This window comes from Vicugna pacos, chromosome 16 (assembly GCF_048564905.1).
Source record: "Vicugna pacos chromosome 16, VicPac4, whole genome shotgun sequence".
NCBI classification, from domain to species: Eukaryota; Metazoa; Chordata; class Mammalia; order Artiodactyla; family Camelidae; genus Vicugna; species Vicugna pacos.
In genome coordinates, this window is record NC_133002.1 from 47,796,039 (window position 1) to 47,815,624 (window position 19,586).

The 19,586-nt window shown below is 50.9% G+C and overlaps 2 protein-coding genes across 2 annotated transcripts in view; both read right to left on the reverse strand.

Annotated features, from left to right (window-relative positions):
* Positions 1-1,153: 1,153 nt before the first annotated feature.
* CNP (2'',3''-cyclic nucleotide 3'' phosphodiesterase) lies at positions 1,154-8,164 on the reverse strand. Its single transcript, XM_006199250.4, has 4 exons — positions 8,006-8,164; positions 6,095-6,764; positions 4,004-4,143; positions 1,154-2,636 (listed from the first exon to the last, which is right to left on the reverse strand). The coding sequence occupies exons 1-4, from the start codon at positions 8,006-8,008 to the stop codon at positions 2,187-2,189; spliced, it is 1,263 nt and encodes a 420-aa protein (XP_006199312.2). The 5' UTR covers positions 8,009-8,164; the 3' UTR covers positions 1,154-2,186.
* Positions 8,165-9,508: 1,344 nt separating this feature from the next.
* The window catches only part of ODAD4 (outer dynein arm docking complex subunit 4), a 28,973-nt gene continuing 18,895 nt past the window's right edge, over positions 9,509-19,586 (reverse strand). The window contains exons 10-12 of the mRNA XM_006199251.4: positions 14,192-14,292; positions 12,575-12,656; positions 9,509-10,252 (exon numbers count right to left, since the gene is read on the reverse strand). Coding sequence (XP_006199313.2) covers positions 9,696-10,252; positions 12,575-12,656; positions 14,192-14,292 — 740 coding nt within the window. The 3' untranslated portion in view covers positions 9,509-9,695. The remainder of the gene's footprint in view (positions 10,253-12,574; positions 12,657-14,191; positions 14,293-19,586) is intronic.

The following is a 19,586-nucleotide window of genomic DNA, read 5'->3' on the forward strand; positions in this document are numbered from 1 at the left end:
CCCCATGATGGGTGTGGGTACCTGGGGCTGGTTGGCTCCCCCAGCCTGTGTAGCTTTTGAGTGCTGAGCAGGCCCCAGGCCCAGCCTGATGCCAGTCATGGGGCAGAGAGTTCAGAGAACACACTTATTTTACAGTAGGGACCACCAGAAATCACTGGAAGCTGCATGTGTCCAAGCTAACAGGGCATGGGTGGGTCCCACGTGTCAGGCTGGGCTAACTCAGAGGTTTAGACAGGTTCCCACAGTTCCCACTGCTTGAGAGAGATGAAGCTAAGGACAAAATCCTGCCTCCCAGACCCTTGGACGCTTTCCAAGTGGGACAGGCAGCTCCTGGGGCCCACGGATCTGGGCACTGACACCGGCTTACTTAGTTGGAAACACTACTCTTAGCAAATGCCCCTTGCCTCTTCCACTGGTGTCACTTTCTGCGTGGGAGGCAAGCTGGGCCAGGAAGCAGTGGCATATGTCATGCTGTTTAGGTCAAGCTTTGTGTTTGTGGTGAATGACCTCAGGAGTTCCAGGCAGAGACACTTGAGGCTTTAGCTGCAGCACGTACTTGGTACTTCGGTAAGTAGAGGTGGGTGGGGAAAACCTTGGCCCAAATAGATGACTATTTCTCTTCCGAGTCCCCGCCCCTTTCTTTCCAGTCTTCCCCCTTTAGTGCCAAGGCCATGGTGAAATGCTGACTGTGTTAGGCCTGGGAAGTTCCCCATGTAGCCATCCAAGCCCCTGTTGGCCTGAAGAGATTCTTGAGTATCAGCTCTAACCTTGTGTTCAAAGCGGCACTGACCTGAAGGTGGCCTTCCCTAGAGAACTCTGGGTCTTGCCGAGAAGTCTGATTGGATTGGGCTGGGCACACCTGTGGGCCTGTGGCCAGTTCTTGGGGGATGACAGGCTTTGTGCTCCCTGTGCCTCATTCCCAGCCAACCCCCACTGTCTGTGTGCATCTAAGACCAGCCTCTCTCCCTTCTGCCTCCTCATGAAAGCCAACACTGTTCAGCTGCCCAGCCTCGCCACAGCTGTGCCCAGCCCGCAGAGGGGAGACAGGACCGATGGCCCCAAGCTGGGGGACAAAGGCAGTCCTAATGCACCCTGCCCTCGCCCCAGGGAAGACTGAGCTGGGCACAGAAGGGTGAGAGAGACTGCACACAGCTAGGATTAACATGATTTATTTCATTATCAGTCTTACAAGTTGCCGAGGTTGGGCAAAGCCAGGATAGTGACTTAAATCCCAGGCACTTCTGTCAAGTGACAACCCGATTAGCAAGGCCCTGTTACTGAGCAGAGGGCAGTGGAGGGCACCCCAGGAACCACAGCACATGTAGCAATGTTAAAAACCCTTCCCAGAGGCACCGGGTGGGGCTTGGCCCATAACAGCCAGGGTCTACTGCATTGACTCTTAGTACCTACCAGCCCCCTTTAGCAGAGGCAGAGTCCTCTAGCGGCACCAAGGAGGCAAGAGGGGCTGGGCAGACAGCGAGACACTGTCTCTGGCCTTGATCTCCCCATCCACACAGCAGAGCCGCACCGCTGCAAGGATGGCAGCCCAGGCCCTTCCTGGGGTGAGACCTGTAGCCAGCCTGGGATGTGGCTGCTGCTTATTGTTTTCCTCCCTAGTTATCAAACTGTTATCTAGTTACAGTGTGAGGAGGTGGGGACAGGCACTTAGGACCAAAGGTGAGAGGTAAACCCCTTTTGTACCCTGGTAAACAGCTGTAGGCTTCCTGGGGCTACACAGATTTAGGAAATGGGCTCTAAGCCCAGGGATCCTCCCCTCTCAAATGCATCACTAGTCTTCCATGGCCATGGTGACCACCCTGTGCGTAACACGCAGTACTGAGGTGTCTCCCTGCACTAGTCAGCTCTGCGCAGGGCGTTGGACCTGGGGGAGTAGTAATGGAAGTGGGGCTCAGGGTCGTGGCCCTGGTCCAGGCCCAGCCTCGTCAGCTTTGGTCCTGGTTCCTGAAGGGCACCTACCACCCCCTTGTGTTGCAAGCTTGAGCATTAAGAGGGGAAGAACATGAGTAGGGAAAGAGGAGCAGTTATTTTACAAGTTTTTAAAAAGTTACAGGAAGGTTAACTTTGAGTAAAAAAAAAAATCATGAAACAAAGATCAAGCAGAGGGGTGCTTCCCTTTCCTCCCCCTTCCCTTATAAAAAGTGAGAGGCACTCAGCTACCCAGACACTCAGATGATGGTGCAGGACTGAAAGGCGCCACCCTTGCGGCCACCGCGTGTGGGTACAGCCTTGCCCTTCCCGTAGTATCCAGTGAAGATGGCCCTGACCTCCATCTTTTTGGCCAGGCTCAGCAGCCAGCGCCCGCTGCCCAAGGAGTAGAGCTTGCCCCGGCTTAGCTCACCCACCTCCTCACCACGGTTGCCCCCCTTCTCCTGCCGCACAATCTCTAGCAGGTCAATGCCCGTCTGCACAGCCTCCACGTCACCTGAGCAGCCCAGGGTGATGTGCGCACGGCTGCCCCGCGGCAGGCTGTCAGAAGGGGACAGCTTGTCCACGTCGTTTGGCCACAAGGCCAGCTCCTGCTCGCTCAGCTCCACTCGGGCTCCTGTCGTCTTGGGTGTCACGAAAAGGGCGGAGATGGTCAATGTGAAGGCCTTGCTATAAGACTTCTTCACCACCTACAGAGAGAGGACGAGAGGACTCAGCTAGAGGTGGCAATGTTGAGAGGGACAGCAACTGCCACCAGGCAGAGCTTGCAAACTTGCACAACCCATGGGCGGGTGCTTGGAGGACATCCTTCCACTGACACTGACCAGGCTACTTGAAAAAGTGAAGATGCCAAAGAGACCAGACAGAGCAGGAGTGAGATGCCAGGCTTCCTGAGCTCAGGACCGGGCTCCCCACCCACTAGCTGCAGGGCTGATTCACCTGGAAGATGGGGCTGATACCAGAACTTACCTCAGCGCAAGGGCTAAAGGAGGGCCCAGCAGAACAGTTTAGAAAAGCGACAGGTGCCTGGCAAGTGCTGTTTTGTCATTGCTACTCGGCTCACCTGGTAAAAGCCACCTTGGTATCCAGGCAATATCCTGGAGGGTGGTTGAGGTCAGAGATAAATGCCTTTGATCCAAATCTGCTCCATACACTTTGGCTTACATCATACCCGATTCTCTGAGAAAGCCCATCTCTCCCGTCTAACCATAAAAGCTCATAAAAGCAAAAGCTATTTTATTCACAACTCCTTGTCCCAACACAGACTGCCTAGCGCATAACAGGTGCTTAATAACTATTGCTAAGTGATGTGTGGTTAGAGCTGGTAGTGAAAGCGAAGCGTCAGTGTAGTGTATTCATTCAGGCAGCTGTGGCGGGTGCTAGGGATACTGCTGGTAAAAACTGCTGCCCTCTGGGAGCTTCCTTTCACGTGAAAGGAGACCAGTGAACAAGCAAGTAAAACGGCTGCATTAACGTAGGCACAGAAGTAGGGGAGATGTAGGGTCAGGGACAGTGCTAAGAAGGTGACCTGAAGGAGGCTGGAGTCAGCCAGGCCCACCGGGGCACCAGGCCTGGTGGTTAATGATCCCATGTCAGAGGCTATGAAAAGACAAGGGCTGTGTGGCAGGGGAAGATCTGGGACCTTCAAAGCCAATAAGCCTCCCTTGTCCCTCGACATTTCCCACTCCAGGGCCAAGGCCAAGGCCTCAGACTGGGAAGAGGGTCCTCAGATCACCAGGCCCCCCTGGAGCAAGGAACTCCTAGCCTTTGGAACAGGCTTAGAGAAACCAGAGTAGAAGCTGCTGCCCACCAACATTCTCCACAAATCTGCAGAAGGAAAAGGCATTGGTGGGCGGGGCCTGGTGATGACTGAAGGCTGGCGGCACTGCCAGGCGGCCCGGAGAGGGCAGCTGAGGTCTGTACCACTAAGCCTGCAGAGGCATGAGCTGGCCAGAAGATGCTGTTTTTCCTGAGGCTGTCTGGTTTCTGCCGGTACCATCTCCAGAAGACCCCGTCCTCGCCCCACCTCAGTCAGGTGTCCCTTGGGAGCACTCACATCCTGCTGGGCGTACTCGTCTGCCCCAGCAGCCTTCCCGTAGTCACAGAACTTGGTTGTGCAGTGCAGCACACCCGGGGGTCTCTTCCCAAAGTAGGTGACGAGTTCAATCTTCTCCCTGGGCTCATCTCCAGAGACAACTGCAGGGAGAGAGAGTAGGGCAGTCAGGGCAGAAGAGGACATTGCAACATCTATCACCAAGACCACTGGAGATCCAGAGGAAAAAAGTGGACACCAAGCATACATTTGCAATCCACTACAATTGAGGAACCCACTACCATTCATTCGTTGGTCAAACTAATGGCAACTGTGGAGCTATAAAAAGGTGTTTGTTTAAATTCCCTGCTTTATGTTCTGCAGATTTTTACATCTCTTCCCCAGACCTGAAAACTAAGGCACTTTTAACACAGGAGTAGGCAGTATAAGCCAAGGAAATCTGTACTTCACCAGCTACACATCCGAAAAAAGGAGAAGCAGGAAATGAAAATGGGGTAGAAAGAAGTGGGGAACTATGTGGTAAAATGGAAGGAGCCAGAAAGAGCATAATTAACATCCAGCCCACTTCCAAGCCATGTGACCTGGGGCAAGTGATTGACCCTTATCTGTCAATCAAACAAGTAGGGTGACCACACACCCCAGTTTTCCCAGGACCACCCGGGTAAACTATTCATCATGCCCCATTTCGCTTAGGCCACTTGGACAAGAAGCTACCTGGTCACTGTATTCGTAGGTATCTTGCAGGCTTGGTGAATGAAAGCCATGATGGGCCTGGTGCAGGAAGGGTCTTGGGAGATAATGGGATGATATTAGGTGGCTGGTAGTTTCGACCAGACTTGGGGTATCTGCAATTTCAATTTCCACACTCCAAGCCTTGTGGCTAGCTTCAGAATCACTGGGTTTTTCCTGTTTACTCCCAGAGTTGAGTCCCTGTGAGGATGTCTCACCCTCCACAGGGGAGGGAGACCTCTACTCTGAAGGCAGCCCTTGTTCATGGCCCATTACATTTCTCTCGCTGTATCCTGGGCAGAAAGGTTCCAGTTTTTAATGGTAAAAGCAGCTTCAAGAGGCCGTCACTCTCCAGGGCAGAACCAGCTCTAACCAGGAGCCCTGCCTTGGGTGCTTCTGTGATAGGTAGAAGGCTCACACCTGCCTCCCGGGCAGGCACCACGGTTCTCTGGATCCCAGTTTTAGGAGCTGAGAAAATAGTTCTCTAACATAGGCACAAATTACCTCCAAACAACACAAAGACACAGATGGGGATATTACAACTATAAAGACAGTCTAAAATCAGGGGGAACTAGGAATGGGTTAAAGGAATGAATGGGTTAGTGAGTGATAACATCCCCAACAGGCCACTGGAGAACGAGGGTCACCAGGGTCCTTCCCTACCCCAAACCTAACCTCTCACTGGAGCAAGCTGCCCTTGCCAGGAAAGAACTCTGGTCCAGCCCAACATGGGAAACCCCTGCTAGAGGTGACAGAGTCCAGGGCTCTCACTACGGCTTTGGGAAAACCCCACACCCCTCCTGGGCATTCTTCCATCTGCAAAACGAGGGGCTGGACGGCAAGACTGTTCTCTGGAGCTGTGGGATGCCACAGGAGGTGCGCTGGGTAGCCCCAGGCCTGGGAACCATCCCCAGTGGTGTCACAATAGTCCTAGTTATAACTGTTTTGCAGCTTAGGATGCCATAGCACATTTTATTTTAGAAAATGACTTCTGCTGCTAAAAATGAGTTTGAAAATATTGGGTCAGGTTCTCCCTCCAAGGTTCCATGAAATGGTGATGATGCTACGTGATTTGTTTTTCCCACCGCTAAGACGGGGTCAGTGGTTTAGATCCAGGCTGGGAGAGGGCAGTGGGGAGAGGAGGGCAGAATGAAGGGTGCAGTGAGAGGGAAGGTGCCTGGCAAACGCTTCTCCCATTTCCCACTGAGCGTCACCAGCCAAGGCTGCCTCTGCTGGGAGGGACCAGGTGAGCCTCACCTGCCCGCCCCTCAGTGCCTTAAGAACAATGGCCCTGTGCACGCAGCACCCTATGCCCAGCAAGGGGAGCTTATGAACAAGGCTAACTGCCCCCAGCCCACCACCTACAGTGTCGTAGCTCCTTCTTGAAGGCCTTATGGTTGCCCAGCTCTTCCAGGAACGTTTGGCCAGCTTTGCGGAGACTCTCAGAACTCTTCTTGGTCAGGAACCAGCCGAAGTAGAGTGGCAGGAAGTCCTTCTCCAGCCCAGGCTTCAGCTTCTTCAGGTCGTCGGCCGACAGCTGCCACTGGTTCTTCTCCTTGAGCTGGGCACAGTCCAGCCGCCACGCTGTCTTGGGCTCCACCAGCACCACCTGGTACTGGTACTGGTCAGCCATTTCAAAGAGCTGCTCCAGCCGCTCCCGCTCATGGTTGGTGTCATCCAGCACAAGGACTCGGATGTCTCGGCGGCAGTAGGCAGCCAGGTCCTCGTCCAGCCGCTTGTACTCCTCAGAGAAGGCTGCCCGAGAGCCGGGAGTGATCTTGTAAGCGTCGGCCGACACCATCTTGGTGCCATCCCGGTACCTGTCCACGATGACCCGGGCCAGCGTGGACTTGCCGCTCCCGGGCAGGCCACGCAGGATGAAGAGTGTCTTGCACTCCTGCAGTGTGGCCACCGTCTCCTCGTCCTGCAGGAAGGGAAACTGCAGCTCTGGCTTGTCCTTGGCCCCTGAGGATGACATTTTTCGGAAGAAGATCTTGGGCAGGAACGTTTGGCTCTTTCGGGAGAAGCCTCTATTCTGTGTGGGGAGGGGAAGACAGATGTCAGCCAGGTCCCTCTGGGCCCCCCTGCCAGCCTTGCCCCCTTGTCTCAGGCCTCGTTCTAACCAGGAACCCCTGCTCGGGGCACCTGGCTCTGAGTTACAGGTACCCCCAGTGCTGTGGGTGTCTTCCCAAGCTGTGGAGTGCTGGACCTCCTCTCCTGGCCCTTGTGACCTGACAGCTTCTAGTTGTGCAGGATGGAGAGGGATGCTGGTCTGAGCTGCTCTAAACGCTTTCTTTCCTCTAATGAGAGCTGTAACATCAAGGATCACCCACTACTGCCCCCTTGAAAGGGAAACTGTGCTGGAAGTGAGGCAGAGGAGGGCCTGAAGCCTGCAGTCCTAGGGGCAGACCCTAACTTTATATTACTGTCACCTATTAAGAATGATCCCTTTGGAGGTGGGGGGGGGGCTCTGTGTCTGGGCAAAGCCACAGCTGCCCTGGCTCTGAGTGTGCAGAGGAAGGTGGGGGTATAGAAGGGTTACCCAAAGCCTCCCTTTCCCCAACAATGCCAGCAACAGATAATACTCTCTTGTCTGGGATGGGGGGACAATGGTCCCACAGAAGGGCTGGTGGGGGGCAGGGCAGGAGAGCGCCAAACAAAGGGCTCATTCACCATGCCTGCCACCTCCTCCTCTGTCCCAGGCCCCCCACAAAGTCGTGGTCTTTGTGCCTGCCCCAGGACTGGGCGATACAGGGCACCTGCGTCCAGACTGTAGCTCTGCCCACCTCTTTGCTGTGTGTCAGCAGCACCTCTCTGAGCCAGTTGTCTTCCTGCCTGCTAAAAGCCACAAGCAATAACAGTTTTTACTGTAAACTGCCTTCTCTAAACCGAGAAGCTCCACCTCCCTCTAGCACTCTGAGAGCACAGCTGTAGTTTTCTCAGACTAGGCCCTGGGAGGAGGAGGGCGTCGAATGCTCGCCCAGCGCGGGGCCCATAGTGCGGTGCCCGACCCACTTGCTACCGGGGTCTGCCCCGAGACAGCAGCTTCTGCAGCCCAGTTCCCTTCCTCTAGTGCCGTCCCCACTCTCCCCGCGTTACTCCTACCTCAGGGCCGGGCCGGACTGCCAAGAAAGCCCCAACTCCACTCCGGACCCTCGGGTCCTCATTTGCATGCCACTTCCTCCCCCCAAACCCCGCAGTACTGCCGTTTTCTATTAAGGTGCTACCCGGGGCCCGGTCCGCTACCTCCCCTCCCGCCTTCCAGCGCCTGCTCACCATGATGAGGAGGGGGCGCCGCCGTCGCCGCCTTCGCAGCACTAGCTCTCCGGGGCCGCCCGCCTGCGCGGAGGGACACGGAGCCTAGCGGTGGCGCGAACCCTCACGGGGCCGCTTTACATAGGCCGGGGGCGGAGCGCGCGCGCGGGCGGGCGGGTGGGTACCCTCTGCGCAGGCGCGGCGAATCGAAACCCGAAACTGACTCAGCGAGGGGAGGAAGCCGCCGCGCCTCCCGCAGGTGCGTCCGCCTGTCTTTCGAAGCATCTGTGCGACGGCCAGGGCTGGAGGTTAGGAAGAGGAGGGCTTGTGCGGCTTCATTTTTCTTTTATGAGTCAATAATGAACGCCTTAAAGAGGAAGGCAGCCACTCTTCCCCAGGCCTGCGCGGAGACTAGGTTGAGGCGAGAGGCATGCAAGTGCAAAGTTGAAATCTAAGTTTTGATATTTTACTCATGTCTTTGCATTAATTTTTTTATTTTTTACAATATCGCATTAAAATATTGTTTCTCTTGCTTACTGAGTTTTTGGCCCTGCGTTCGTTAAAGGTTGCATCAGAAATACCTCATTTGCCTCCCTCTAGTTCAAGCCCAGTCCCAGCCTAAAGTCAGCCTCTGTCCCACCAGTCTCAACCCTTCTAGGAATTATGGAGATGGGACTAGGATGGCAATGGCCAAAGGGCGGATGAATAATGTAGTAAAATCCTAACTCATCCACTGAGGCAGCTACTCAGTCACCTCCTCAGTGAGGACACTAAAAGCTGGGGCGGATTTTCTGGAGCTTCCTGTGTACCAGGTGCTGTGCTAAGCACCCATATAATCCTCACATCAATCCCTGAGGCAGGTGCTCCTTATACCAAGGGGGAAACGAGCTTGGGGAGCCTGGTTTACTTGACTGTACGGCTCCACTGTGGCGCAGGGGTGTCCAGCCGCAGCTCCTACTCCCGGCTGCTCCGTTCTTGGGGGCAGACATCTCCTTCCGGGCTTCTAGAGTTCCACCAGGGACCGCATACACTTCATTCTGCTTTCAAGGCTTAAGGGTTTACAAGTAGGTCTCTCTCACTGTGTGATGGCTGAGGCCGAACCATCTTTATTTCTTCCAGACAGCGTCCCATAGTGCCCTGCACACAGCAGGTACTCAGCGGACGAACCAGTGGCCAGCAGCTGGACACACATACCTCTACTCCCAGGCTTCTTTCCTTCTCTTTCCTCCCCGCTTTAAGCTTTCTGGGTTCTTTGGAGCTCACCTGTTTCTTCAGTCTCCTCAAACCCTTTCCTCTTAACACCATGCTCATTTCTTCCATGAGGACCTTGGACAAGGCCTGGGGGAGAGAACCACTTTGGTCACACTCTAGGTCAGGCTTTGTTTGGGGGTCTCCGTGTTTCTCACCGAATCAGAGTAAGGGCAGAGTTCTGCTTGGAAAGTGGTACCCCATGCCTGCTCATTCATTCTCTAAGCCTCTTCTAAGAATGGATGGGGGTGAGGAGGCAAAATGACAGACTCAGGGTTTGTAAGACTGAAAGACACATATTTAAAGGGAAAACAGTAATAGAGATGGAGATCGATCTGTGGGGCCCAGTCCACATTTCTTCCTATTGGAGACAAATCTCAGCTTGAAGTTCCAGTTTAATAAGATCTCTCCATGGTCCCTGTGAACACCAGCCCCCTGATCCTAATGCTTAGTAATGATGGCTTCATTCACCTTCCCTTTCATCTTTTTCCATTTTTTCAGTATTTTCTGTTTTTTCCATTTCTCCTATTTCTCCCGATTCTGTTTTCCCAAGTTCTTCTGACACTCTTCTGCCGGTTTCTGAAAGTCTCTTCTCTAGTCCTTCTGATTCGTTTGTGCTTAATTCTTCTGAGGGCTTTTGGTCCAGTTCTGAAGGCCTCCTATAAATATCTCCTGATTCCCTTCTGCTCACTTCTGATAGTTTCTTGCCTGCTTCTCCCAATCTTACACCTACTTCTCCAGGCTGTCTTTTGGCAGTGTCTCCTGAATGTCTCCCCATCATTGCCTCGTCTGTTCTCCTTAAGGAGCTGGCTTTTTCTGTTTCTCCTCTCTGCCTATCTTCTTCTTGTCTACCAGCTGTGATCCCCAGAGTTTCCTTAGACAAGTCGTCTTCGATCTCTTTCTCACTCTCGATTTGCTCTGCTTCCCACTGCTTCATCACCTTTTCAGGTTCGTCTTTCACCCTCGTTGTTTCTTTCTCCTTTGCCATCACTGCTGTACTATCCAACACAGTGGCATCTTCTGAAAAACAAGAGAAAGGAGGGAAAAAAGGTAAAAGTTTGTCTCTGGGCCTGGGGAACCCCAGCCTGTGGGGGCCTGTGCTTCTAAGAGATAGCACGCCTTTCCAAAAAGAGAAAGGGAATCATCATTTAGTGAGTGCCAGCCCTGTTCCCAGCACCGTGTGAGTGGCATAGATTATACCATTCAGTCGTCATAAAATTGCATAGTGTTACTGATTTGAGTTTGCAGTCCAGGGATCTGAGAATCTTAAAAGAGAAATCACACACAATGGTCACACTGCAAGTAAATAACTGACAGAGCCAGGATCTGAACCCAGTCAGCCCCCAGACCACATGCTTTCTTTTTCCCTACAAGAACTAGCACAGGTGCTGGGAAAGGACAGGGGTTTCTCTTCTCCAGCATCCTCATTCTGCATTTCTTCTTGTCCCTGGGAAGCACATTCATCATCTATTGGGAGTTTCCCTGTAAAAACGTGAGCAGACTTGTTACCTGGAAGTTCAGATGGAGAGCTATTTTACAACCCAAGGGATCCTTGCTCCTTATTTTTACCAGCTACAGAGAGAAGTTACCAATCCCCTCCTGGGTCTCCCCCATGTTCTCTTCCTGGAAGCCCTGGTTTCTAAGACCCGTACCAGGGCTCTGGGTTCAGAGCAGGGAAAGGCCACCACTTGGCCGTGAAGACACATGCAATGCTGCCACCTGCTGTCAGGCTAGGGAAGTGCCCAGCACAGCCAAGGGAGGGAGGCTGCTTGGAGCATCTGCCATTTCCCGTTTCCCTGCTATGTCACTTCACATTATTGCTCCTGTGGCTTCCGAGAGCAGCTCCAAGGGCATGTGGGGGCAGAGACAGATCTCTGCGGGGATCCAGCCACCACACAGGTAGGAACTACTTAAAAAAGGGCTGTCACCTGGCTGCTGAGGAGCCCAGGAGTCCCACACCCAGATTCCATCTGCTGTGCCTGGATCCAAGAGGCTTCAGCCTTGGTGCCTGGAAGAGGTTCTGTCCTCCCAGGAGCCCGGAGCCCCAGCCCTAGCTCCCCTTCACTGTGGTATGGCTGGAGTGAGGGCCCCCACGGAGGGGGCAGAGAGAAACAGTGTAGAACCAGGGGGAAAGCATGAGTTCCAGAGACTGAAAACCACTGTGAGTGAGCCTTTAACCCCTCTGCCTCCAACTGCCTTAAAGTCCAGCATATAATACTTATTTCATAGTGCTCTTGGAGGGATCAGATGAGTCGGTACCTATAAAGCTTAGAAGAGTGCATGGCACACAGGAAGCACTGAATGGAGATCAGTTTCCCTCGACGCACCCACCCATCTGGGGCCCGGGATCTCAGCCACTTCCTGTTCCTCATTCCTTTCACAGGAGCCAGACAGCCTAGAGCCAGGGAAGGATCAAACTCCTCTTTACTCCTTGGATCCATTGGGAGAAAGAAGGTGGTAAGGCTAGACTGGCCAGCAAGAGCACAGCTGTGAGAGAGCCGCCTCTGCGGCTTAGCCCATCTCCAGGCCCTCTGCCCCCGCCCGGAAGCTCCCCACCGCTGCCCCAAAGAGCAGCTGTCCGGAGCCTGGGAGGGTGTGGCTCCAGTCTGTGTGACCTGGGCAGATCAATAGGGCTTCAGGGCCCCCCTGCCAAACAGTACCTACCTCCGACGGTGGTGAGGATTGAGTGAGGTCATCCTGTCTGATGCTTAACCCAGTGTCTGGCAAGCCGTTAAGTGCCCCTCCCCGGGTAAGCTACTGTCACACTGCCTCCGTCATTGCTCCTGCTAATCCTCGCCGGAAATGCCCTCCACCTTCCACCTCGTACCTGGGAAACACTTGGGCATCTTTTGGAGCCGAATGCAGACGACTGTCCCTCTCTGAAGGGTTCCCTACCTCCCCAGAGAACTGGGAACGCCCCGTGCGGGCTCTCGCGGCAGAGCGCCACCCCCTGCTCAGCAGGCGCGGGTGCAGGAGACCCGGGTCCTGGCAACTCTAATTGTCTGGCCTTCCCCCTGGGCTGTGGACTTCTCCAGGGCAGGAGCCAAGTTTCTGTCTCCCTCAGAGCTCACACACTCCTGGCGCGTGACAAGCGCTCAACAAGTATCTGACGAACTGATTGAAGAAATATGGGAGGAGGCTCTCAGGGCAGGCTGCGTGGGTTCTGACCCCACCAGGGGTGGACGGCCTCTCTCTCCTGACTGCGGGAAAGGCTGGAGCTGCTGGCGGCACAGTAATCAGAACATTCGGTGGGAGGAGCCAAGGAAAGTGCTGCGAGGACGGACGGGAGGCGAGCAGAAGATAGATTGTGAAGCTGCCATCTTCGGGGCTCCAGGAACTCACCTTTCTCCTTATATTTGAGTATCTCCTTGTAGTCGGTTTTCTTCAGCTCTTCGCTGATGCCCTTGTTGGCATCGTCCAAGGCCTGTGGGTGGCAGAGGAGCTAGTGAACTCGCTTAACCCTGGGTGACACCCATACCTGTCCTTTCCTTACCCAAGCTCCAACCCCAGGAGGCCAGGCTCTGTGCCTCCCACCCCCAGCTCGCCCCTCCACTTTCTCCTGGCTCCTCCGAAGACTCCTGCCCTGAGGTTAACTGACACTATGGACTTGGAATTCACACACTAAGTGGTACGAGAGATACACAGCTGCGGGAAACTCAAACTCATTCCCTCGGGTTCAGGCAGGTATAGGGATTTGTGTCTGTCTACTGATTCCCACCTTTCTACCTAAAGCTCCTCTTGGCTTCAGCCAATGTAAAGAGACAAAGCAAGCCCCTAAGCCCTCAGCCAGGCAGCAAGTCATGGAGGGGACTCAGCCACACACCACAGGTGTGGATGGGGCTGGGGGCTGGCTCACCTTCAGAGGGGCTGCCAGGGTGTCTGCAGGGTCCCTGGGGATCTGGAACTCAGCCCGTGAGCATCCTGAGAGCAACCCTGACCTCTTCATAGCAGCCCTCCCCACGACTTGCACGGGGCAGGGCACCACTGGCCTTGGGAACCATCTGCTGGGTCTGGAGCACTGGGCCCAGATGTTCTTGTGCAGTGTCTCTGAGCCCTGTACACCTTCCAGCCTGGAGATGATAAGCCAGGAGGATGAAATGTCAGGGACCTGGTCCCATGAGAAGCCACTTAGGACTGTGGGACCATATGGCCTGACAGGCACTTGTCTCTGCCTCCGACTTTCAAAACTCTGCCCAGCCTCCAAGGCGACCTCAAACCCTCCTGGATGAGAACGGCCCTGCCCTGCTGCCCACTGGGGCTCTCACTCTGGCTCCCCTAGTCCCCATAGCACTGGTGTGAACAACGGGCTTGTGTTTTAAGCTTCCTGCTGACACCAGGTTTCCTGAGAGCCAGGACCACAGTCGTCACCTTTGGGACAGTGATAGAAGACTCTGGATCTGCACCACGTGGTACCCAGAGGCCACACATGGCTGTTGAGCACTTGAACCTTGGCTAGGGTGACTGAGGAACTGCCCTGTATATTTTACTTACTTTTAACGCCTTTCACTATTCCTTTTACTCTAACCCCAGGTGGCTAGCAGCTGACTGACCCAGTTCTGGGCAAGTAAGAGGCAACTACACAGATTTCTTGTTGTCTCCTAAGGAGGTGCTGGCAATTTTCAAACTCTAAGTCCTAAAATTAATTGAGGAGATCGCAGCCAGCATGAAATAAAACAGAAGATAGAATAGAATAGGAAATATCGGTGTACATCGTAGAGGTAAATATGCTTTGTAAAACATTTTTTGTCTATTTTAAATAAAAATACGTGTATTGGTTTGCTCTATAAACTGCTGGCAGTAACGAACATTGGAAAGCCACTGCCGAACCTAGACAGTGCCCTGGGGCTGGAGGTGATAAAAGCCCCTGGCTGAGGGGCCCAGGCCCCCGCCCCCACCCCGCCCATAGATGGCTGAGCAGAGCGGTGATGGTGGGGGTGGGGCAGGGGAGGGGAGGCTCACACTGATGATGGCCTGCTGCGCCTGGTTGTTATGAACCAGCTTCGCTCTCTCCAGGGCCTTCTCGAAGTTGTTCACGGCTGACTCGAAGTCTCTCAGCTTCACTGAAGAGCAGTGGGGGGGACACAGCACAGGTAGATTGTAACACTGTGTTGCATGATGGGCCGCCCTGCAGGTACCAGGGGATCCTCCGGAGCATCCCTGGGCCTTGGGTGGCATCACTGGGCTGCCCAGCATCGCCACTTCTAGACATTCCTGGGCTGTCTCTCCACCAAGGACCAGAACCAGGGAAACTGAGCCTTAGATTTCAGGTGCAAAGGGGTCAGGGAAGGAAGGGGGTCTAGGTGAGGGGCCTGTGCCAACATCATGTGTCTCCGGGGCAGGAGAGCAACTCCCTCCCACCCCATCTTTAGATTGCTCCAGAAGAGGAAATCCATATTTCTTAAGTATTCACTCAGATTTCTTAAGAATACCATGGAGACCAAACAAAATATTGCAGGGCTGGATGTGACTGTGGGCCAGCGGCTGGGACATCAGTGCCCACACTGGCACAATCTGAACACAGAGTCTGCGCTCACTCACCCAACCGACTGTTTACTGCTGGGGCTGGGCCAGGGATGCTGGCCTGATGGACTGACCGCCTGCCTTTGAAAAGAGCTACATTTCAGGAAGGAAGGAGGAAGTGCTTGCTTGCCAGGGGCTGGAAACCCCACACACCCCATTCCTCACACCGCTGCTCCCTCTTACAACTGAGTACCCCAAGATCCACTCCCTCCCAAGAGCTGCTCTGGGATCCCTGGGGAAAGTGTCTGTAAGACAAACTGCAAAAAGCTAAAAAAAAAAAATTTCTTCTATATAGCAAAGGGAACTATATTCAGTATCTTGTAGTGACCCACAATGAAAAAGAATATGAAAACGAACATATGTATATATATGTATGACTGAAACATTATGCTGTACACGAGAAATTGACACATAACTGACTATACCTCAATAAAAATAAATACAAAAAATGCAAAAAGTAATTCTACCTGTTCTGAAAGTATGTGGAGTCACAGTAAATGAGATCAATATACATTTTTTTTCAAATATACATTTGAAAAGGAGAGTCACAGTGTTCACTCAGAGACCACCTGGAACAAACGTCAGTCGGTGTCATTCTGACACTGCAGGTCTGCAGAGAAGTTATAACACTGATTCAAGGGAAACGTTAAAGATCATTCCTTTCGTTTTTAACTGAATCCATAACCTCAAGGTTATCTTCTTTCTGGGAGCTGCTTTCCTCTTCTTTCTTCCCTCTGCATCCACAAATCCACTCATTTACTTCCACATTTTTGTTGAGCCATAAATTGGCTTTTCCAAGGAATTGTTTCTCATCATTGTTAGAAACACTTCTGGGAAGTTGATGAGGGGGCAGGAAGGAAGAAATGAGCATTTCTGGAGCACTCACTATATACTAGTTCCTGTTCTAAGTGCTGACACACTTGGGTATTACCTTCTTCACACCAAACCTCTAGGGACATACTATAATCTTCCCTATTTACAGAGGATGAAACTGAGGCTCAGAGTGGCACTTGCTAGGAGGGCACAGAGCCCAAGATCTGCCCGCTTAGCTGTGCTGGCTCTAGAAGCAAGTGGTTCCCCAGTGCCGCGTTGGATTTTCCCACCCTAGAGTGGGAAAACTGAGATGGGCAGTGAATGGCCTGGTTCTCTAGGGGCCCTCAGGGCCTGAGAAGGCTCAGGACAACATCAATGCTGAGACGTACCAAACGTCTCCCCTTCAACTTCTAGGATTACCTTCCTAAGAATAGGAAAGAGTTCTGGGAAAAGCTACAGTAACCACGTCTTCCCCACTTTGAAGCTTTCAAGGGGGTTTCTGTAGGTTTTTGGGAAAGAATCTATGATTCCTAACTAGGCCCCTGAGGCCCTGTGGGCCTGGCTCCTCAGTAGCCTTCTCCTTCCAGACTTCCCTGCCCCCAGGAGCTCCAGCCCACACAGGTCTCCTTCAGCTTCTTAAATCAGCCAGACTCCTGCCCACCTCCCTAAACGTGGCTCCTTTGGTTGGAAAGTTCTGCCTTCGGCTCTTGGAATAGCTAGTCCCTTCACAGTCTGAAAGTTTCTGCTTCAGCTGAAAGCATTTCCTGTAAGATCAGGAACAAGACAAGGATGCCCACTCTTGCCACTTTTATTTCAATATAGCTTTGGAAGTCCCGGCCATAGCAATCAAAGAAAGAAATAAAAGGAATCCAAATTGGACGCGAAGAAGTAAAATTGTCACTGTTTGCAGATGACATGATACTATACGTAGAAAACCCTAAAGAAGCTACCAGAAAACTACTATAGTTCATCAATGAATTTGGTAAAGTTGCAGGATACAAAATTAATACACAGAAATAAGTTGCATTTTTATACACTAACAACAAAATAGCAGAAGAAGAAATTAAGGAAACAATCTAATTTACCATCACACCAAAAAGAATAAAATACCTAAAAATAAACCTACCCAAGGAGGTAAAAGACCTGCACTCCGAAAAGTGTAAGACACTGATGAAAGAAATTGAATAAACAAATGAAAAGAAATACCATGTTCTTAGATTGGAATAATCAATATTGTTAAAATGGCCATACTACCTAAGGCAATATACAGACTCAATGCAATTCCTATCAAATTACCAATGACATTTTTCACAGAGCTGGAACAAAAAATGTTAAAATTTGTAGGGAAACATAAAAGACCCTGAATAGCCAAAACAATCTTGAAAAAAAAGAACAGAGCAAAGAGAATTGTGCTCCCTGACTTCAGACTATACTACAAAGCTGCAGTAATCAAAACAATATGGTACTGGCACAAAAACAGACACATAGATCAATGCAACAGGATAGAAAGTCCAGAAATAAACCCATGCACGTATGATCAATTAATCTATGACAAAGGAGGCAAGATTATACAATGGAGAGAAGACAGTCTCTTCAATAAGTGGTGCTGGGAAAACTGGACAGCTACCTATTAAAGACTGAAATTAGAACATTCTCTAACACCATATACAAAAATAAACTCAAAATGGATGAAAGACCTAATGTAAAACCAGATACTATAAAACTCCTAGAGGAAAACATAGGCAGAACACTCTTGGACATAAATCACAGCAATATATTTTTTGAACCAGCTCCTAGAGTAATGGAAATGAAAGCAAAAATCAACAAATGGGATAAAATTGAACTTAAAAGTTTTTGCAAAGCTAAGGATACCATCATCAAAACAAGACAACAACCTACAGAATGGGAGAAAATATTTGAAGATGATGCGACCGACAAGGGATTCATTTCCAAAATATACAAACAGCTCACACACCTTAATATAAAAAAACCAAGTAATTCAATCAAAAATGGGCAAAAGACTTAAATAGACATCTCTCAAAAAAACATCCAGATGGCCAACAAGAACATGAAAAGATGCTCAACATCATTAATTGTTAGAGAAATGCAAATCAAAACTACAATGAGATATCACCTCACACCAGTCAGAATAGCCATCATTAAAAAGCCACAAACAATAAATGCTGGAGAGGGTGTGGAGAAAAAGGAACCCTCCTACACTGTTGATGGGAATGTAAATTGGTGCAGCCACTATGGAGAACAGTACAGAGGTTCCTTAAAAAAACTAAAAACAGACTTACCATATGATCCAGCAATCCCATTCCTGGGCATATATCCAGAGAAAAATATAATTAAAAAACATACATGCACCCCAATGTTCACAGCAGCACCATTTATAATAACCAAGACATGTAAACAACCCAAATGTCCCTGGACAGACGACAAGATAAAGAAGATTTGGTGTACACACACACACACACACTCAGACAAAATGGAATGCTACGCAGCCATAAAAAAGGACAAAATAATGCCATTTGCAGCAACACAGATGTACCTGGAGATCATCATTCTAAGTGAAGTAAGTCAGAAAGAAAGAAAAGTGCCATATGATATTGCTTATATGTGGAATCTAAAAAGAAAGGATGCAAATGAACTTATCTACAAAACAGAAACAGACCCACAGACACAGAGAACAAACTTATGGTTACCAGGGGTTAAAGGGGGTGAGAAAGGATAAATAAGGAATCTGAAAATTGCACCTCTGGGGGAGTGAAAGAAATGTTAGCTATCTTGATTGTGGTGGTGGTTTCATGGGTGTATACACCTATCAAAATTCATCAAATTGTATATCTGAAATATGTGTATTTTACTGTACAGGAAACATACCACAATAAAGGTGTTTAAAATAAGTAAAAGTTTCTGCTTCAAAGTTCTCCCTCAGATGTGAGTGCAGGAAATAGTTATCAGTTTTGCTCCCTGCTGTACATCCAACTTGGTGCCCGGAAACTGCCAAGTAAGCATCTGTGATGTGAATAAGTGAATGAATGGTGAGGCCCCTGCAGGGATGATGGGTACAGCTCAGTGGTAGAGCGCGTGCCTAGCATGCACAAGGTCCTGGGTTCAGTCCCTAGTACCTCCATTAAATAAATAAACAAAACCTAATTATCTCCCCCCAAATGAAAAAAAAATGGTAAGGCCCCTGATTAGAGCAACTGTCACACTTCCTCCCTGGCTGGGGACAGCCTATGCCTGCGGCGGGCAGCTTAGTACAGTGAGTCCAAGCCCAAGCTCCAGAGTCAGACAGATCTGGGTTCTAATCCCAGCTCCACTGCTTACCTGTTATTGTGACCTGGAGCCATTTCTTTCTTAACTTTGTATCATGGACTATTTCAAATACACAGAACAATAGAAAGAACAGTATCAAGAAACCCCATTACTCATCACCCAGCTTCAACAGTTACCAAAATATCACCAATCCTGTTCCATCTGTTTCTCCTCACCCACTGCCCCTTGCTGTTTTATTTTTTTTAACAACTTCATTGAGATGTAATTCACAGTATAAAAGGCACCCATTTGTAGGTATACAGTTCAGTGATTTTAGTGATCACCACAACCCCGTTTTAGAACATTTCCATCACTCTAAAAAGTTCCCTCAGGTGACCTGGGGCAATGTGCTGAATCACTCAGAACCTCAGTTTGCCCTTCTAGAAAATGGGGACAATAATGCCTACATCATTGCCTGGCATAGTGATGAAATGCCAGAATGCGCATAGTGTACCAAGGCCAGAGTGGTGGAGATGTTTTGATGACAACACTATGCTGTGCTGGTCTGTGGCCAAGATCCTCAAGGGCAGGGCAGCTCTTGGGGACCCCCAAGCCCTAACTTAGCTTAGCTTAAAGTAGGAACTATTTTGCACTGGTCAAAATGTGGGGGTTTAACCAACCTCTCAGAATCAGAATTCATCTGGGCAAGGAAACCTTGGGAGGTAAGTTTAGCCCATAGGATGAAGGTAGGGTGGGA